Here is a 3,393-nt window from a genome sequence, read left to right on the forward strand (position 1 = left end):
TTCTGGACGTAGCAGCCATGCAATGGCGAATATAGGTCGATATTTATGACTGCTAGTGTTGTGTTTGACGAAGGTAGCACCATGCTTGTTGCTTGCGCGTCATCGATTGATCCGCATCAAAGGAGACTAGGCATTGGCTGCTCGATATTTGGAGAATAGGCATTGGCTCGTCGATTTTTCGAGACCAGGCATTGGCTGATCGCCTGAAGCTGCTGCCCAAGGTGGGAGGGCATACAAATTGCAAGTGTACCTTTAAGAAAATTTTAAAAGGCACACTTGATATTTGTATACGCGATGAAATGGAGCACTCCATGGCGATCGCGCCACTGCCAGTGGGACGCCCGCCACAACGAAGGGACGTTGATCGCGCCTTTTGAGCGTCGAACTTCCCTCTTCCCTTTCCCTTCTCCTCTTCGATTTTAAAAGGCACAAAGTGTTATCTCCCCACATCCTAAAGGGTACTCGCCGGACGTAGCAGTAGACTGCGTCGTGCGTTGGAACGCCGGGACGATCTCCTCGGGCAGCTCCGTCCAAAATTCCTCGCTCTGTGCCAGGGCGTTGAGGGCTGTGAGGTCGTCGCAGGTCTTGAGGCACTTCTCGAAAGACAGGAGATCGTCGTCGAGCACCCGTGGCAGCGTCGTCATCGGGCGCCGGGCCACGGTGCAGCGCTGGAGCGCCTTAAGTACTCACCCATCGCGCGGTTGGCCTGGATGTAGGCGCGCTGCGAAGGATGTGACCAAAAAGGTCCCCCCAGCTTTGGCGAGCCGCGGCTTGGTCTGGCGCGCTCGTACAAAGCGTCGTTCGAGATGTGGTGCGGATATTGAACACCCATGCGTCGACGCACTTGTTGCCGGTGAATGCTTTCAAGTCGACCAACGTCACCAGCCCAAGTGCCACAGTCGTAGAGCAACGTCGGAATATGTTCAAAATATGCATACACTACATACACGATGCACTTCCGATGCAGAGAGGGTGTACAAGTAGGGATCCGATAGAATGGTTATATTACCCCCCTCCTCTCGCAATATAACTTATATGGTATTGTGTCGTTTCGTCGCCGTGGCCATAACGCAAGTGCGTGGCTTCGTGTTGGAAGGCCGCCGCCGCCCAAGCAGGAACTAGTGGATGGATTAAAAGGAGTAGCTACGGAGAGTGTGCTGCTTGGAGGCGACTTCTTTGGAAATGAGCTTGGACCGTGGATCTTGAACGTTGATAGTTGCTGCCTCGCTAAAACGGGCGGTTCAGGCAACGTCTGGCCGAGGTAAAAAAACACAGCTTCACCCGTGCCGCGAGAAACTACTCCATCGCTGCAACAAACTTCGCAGTCGATGCTAGCTCGACGACGCTACAGTACTCTAGAGCTGCTGCCACTAGGAAGCGACGCAGAGCACTTGTCGTGGCTACAAAAGCGATACTAAAACCCACTACTGTGACTAAAACCGGCGGGGGAGTTGACGATCTTTCGATGACGCGATCGTAAGCCGTTTCGAGACCAGTTCTGTCGAACAAGACTCGGATATACTTTCGTGTCGGATGGGGGCGTGGATGTCGTCGTCGGAGCGCCGGTCGGCGGCAACCTCCTCGGCCACAGCAACACAGCCAAAGTCGTTACGGGCGCGGTCGTTCTCGGTCAAGTTTTCAAGCGCGCTAACGCAGTCACTCAAGTCCAAGTCGCACGCGTCCATGATTTACGCCGCAGACGACGAGGGCCAGCTCCGTGTCGAGACGGTGCTATTGGACGGCGTCTATGATCGCGGCCTCGCGACGCCGGACGAGTACCAGCACTACATGCCGCCCAACATGCCGGTCTTTCCCGTGTACGAGCCCTTGTACCACGAGACGTGCGCTCGCACGTGGAAGCTTCTGTGCAAGGGCGGTACCCTCAAAATGCAGCAGTACCACAAGGACGGCATCGTGCTCTTCTACGACGAGTTCTTTCATCGCCTCTTTCAGCGCGACCCGAGCTTCACCGAGATCTTTCCGGGCATTCGCAAGCGCATTGAAGTGCTCATCAAGGCCATAAAGTTTATGCTACCCGAGAGCCACAACACATCGTCCATCGATGTCATGCACCGGTGCCGCCACCTCGGACACCGGCACAAGACGTTTCCCAAAATCCGGCCACACCATTTTGCCATGTACACGAGCACGCTCGTTGAAGTCGCCATGTTCTGGCTCGACACGGAGGCGACGCCGGACGTTGGCGAAGCGTGGAGCAACCTCATTGGCTTTCATCTCAAGTTCATGCTCCAAGCGTACCTCTACGAAAACGTACTCGGGTCCGAGTGGAGCCAAAACGTCACGATCCCCACCGCCCGGACGGCTGCGCGCAAAACGTTGCGTACTGTCGTCACCGACGCCTGCACCAGCCACCGAGCGTCACTGCGAATGACACTGCCCGAGCCCTTTATAGCACCGGCGGCACCCAAGGCAGCACCCGAGACAGCACCTGTGATGTCGATGGAGGGGACACCGACGACAGCCCAACTACGAGAACGGCGGGCGTCGCGCACGCACGCATGGCTATAGCATTTTGCAGAGCTATTTATTTGGATTTGATCGATGTACACGAGCGAGGTAGAGTGTAAGAAGTATAATACCAGTATCCAGGATGGTGTAAAACACCTTGGTTCGACGCCTTTCATCGTACCTAGTAATTATTTTCCGACAACTAAACCATGGATTCGGTTTCGTGGCCAGCTACAGCCTATCTCGTTAATCCAATGAATTTTGGAAATCCCCAACTCGTAGAATGGTTCAAAACCAATTAGATGATTGATTGATTATACAACGTGACGGCTATTCTAATACATGTGCTTATGGGTGCGACGGATAGTTAGCGGAGGCGCTTGGGCACGCACTGCGAGTACCACTCGTCTTGCTTGACGCAGATGCTGCCGCCAACGCACTCGGTGCTGCCCGTGTAGTCCTTGCCGCCGCACTGCTCCCACGCCTTCTTGCCGCCACCTGCAATGGGCTTGGCCGTCGGCTTGGTCGAGGGCTTGGCCGTTGGCTTCACAGTCGTGTGCACCGGCGTCTTGGACGTGGGCTTGTGAGACGGCTTATGGCTCGGCTTGGGGGCCATCGTCGGCGCCTTCGTCGGCTTGTCCGTCACCGGGGTCGGTTTGTCTGTGACCGGGGCCTTTGTGGGCTTCTCCGAGCTCGGCGCCGGCGTCGGGTTCTGGCTGCTCGGCGACGGCTTCGGGTCCGACCCGCACGTGTCGCTGATGTAAATGTCGGCGCAGTTCCAGAACTGCTCCTGGCCGTTGATGTCGATGCCCGGGTTGTTCCAGCCGACATACCACCAACGAAGCACGCAGTGCGAGTCGCCGTCGCACTTGACACCCGCCGGCAGCTTGTACTGCATCTTGAAAAAGTCGGCGCCGGCCGGGA

At 56.2% G+C, this 3,393-nt stretch overlaps 2 protein-coding genes across 2 annotated transcripts; one reads left to right on the forward strand and one right to left on the reverse strand.

Annotated features, from left to right (window-relative positions):
* Positions 1-1,533: 1,533 nt before the first annotated feature.
* Positions 1,534-2,392, forward strand: SPRG_17284 (hypothetical protein; the record flags this gene model as incomplete). Its single annotated transcript, XM_012357009.1, has 2 exons — positions 1,534-2,341; positions 2,370-2,392. The coding sequence occupies 2 exons, from the start codon at positions 1,534-1,536 to the stop codon at positions 2,390-2,392; spliced, it is 831 nt and encodes a 276-aa protein (XP_012212399.1).
* Positions 2,393-2,836: 444 nt separating this feature from the next.
* SPRG_22386 (hypothetical protein) lies at positions 2,837-3,367 on the reverse strand (the record flags this gene model as incomplete). The annotated part of the gene is made up of 1 exon (XM_012357010.1): positions 2,837-3,367. The coding sequence occupies one exon, from the start codon at positions 3,365-3,367 to the stop codon at positions 2,837-2,839; it is 531 nt and encodes a 176-aa protein (XP_012212400.1).
* Between the last annotated feature and the right edge of the window lie 26 nt (positions 3,368-3,393).

This window comes from Saprolegnia parasitica (assembly GCF_000151545.1).
Source record: "Saprolegnia parasitica CBS 223.65 unplaced genomic scaffold supercont2.690, whole genome shotgun sequence".
In the NCBI taxonomy this organism is placed as follows: domain Eukaryota; phylum Oomycota; class Saprolegniomycetes; order Saprolegniales; family Saprolegniaceae; genus Saprolegnia; species Saprolegnia parasitica.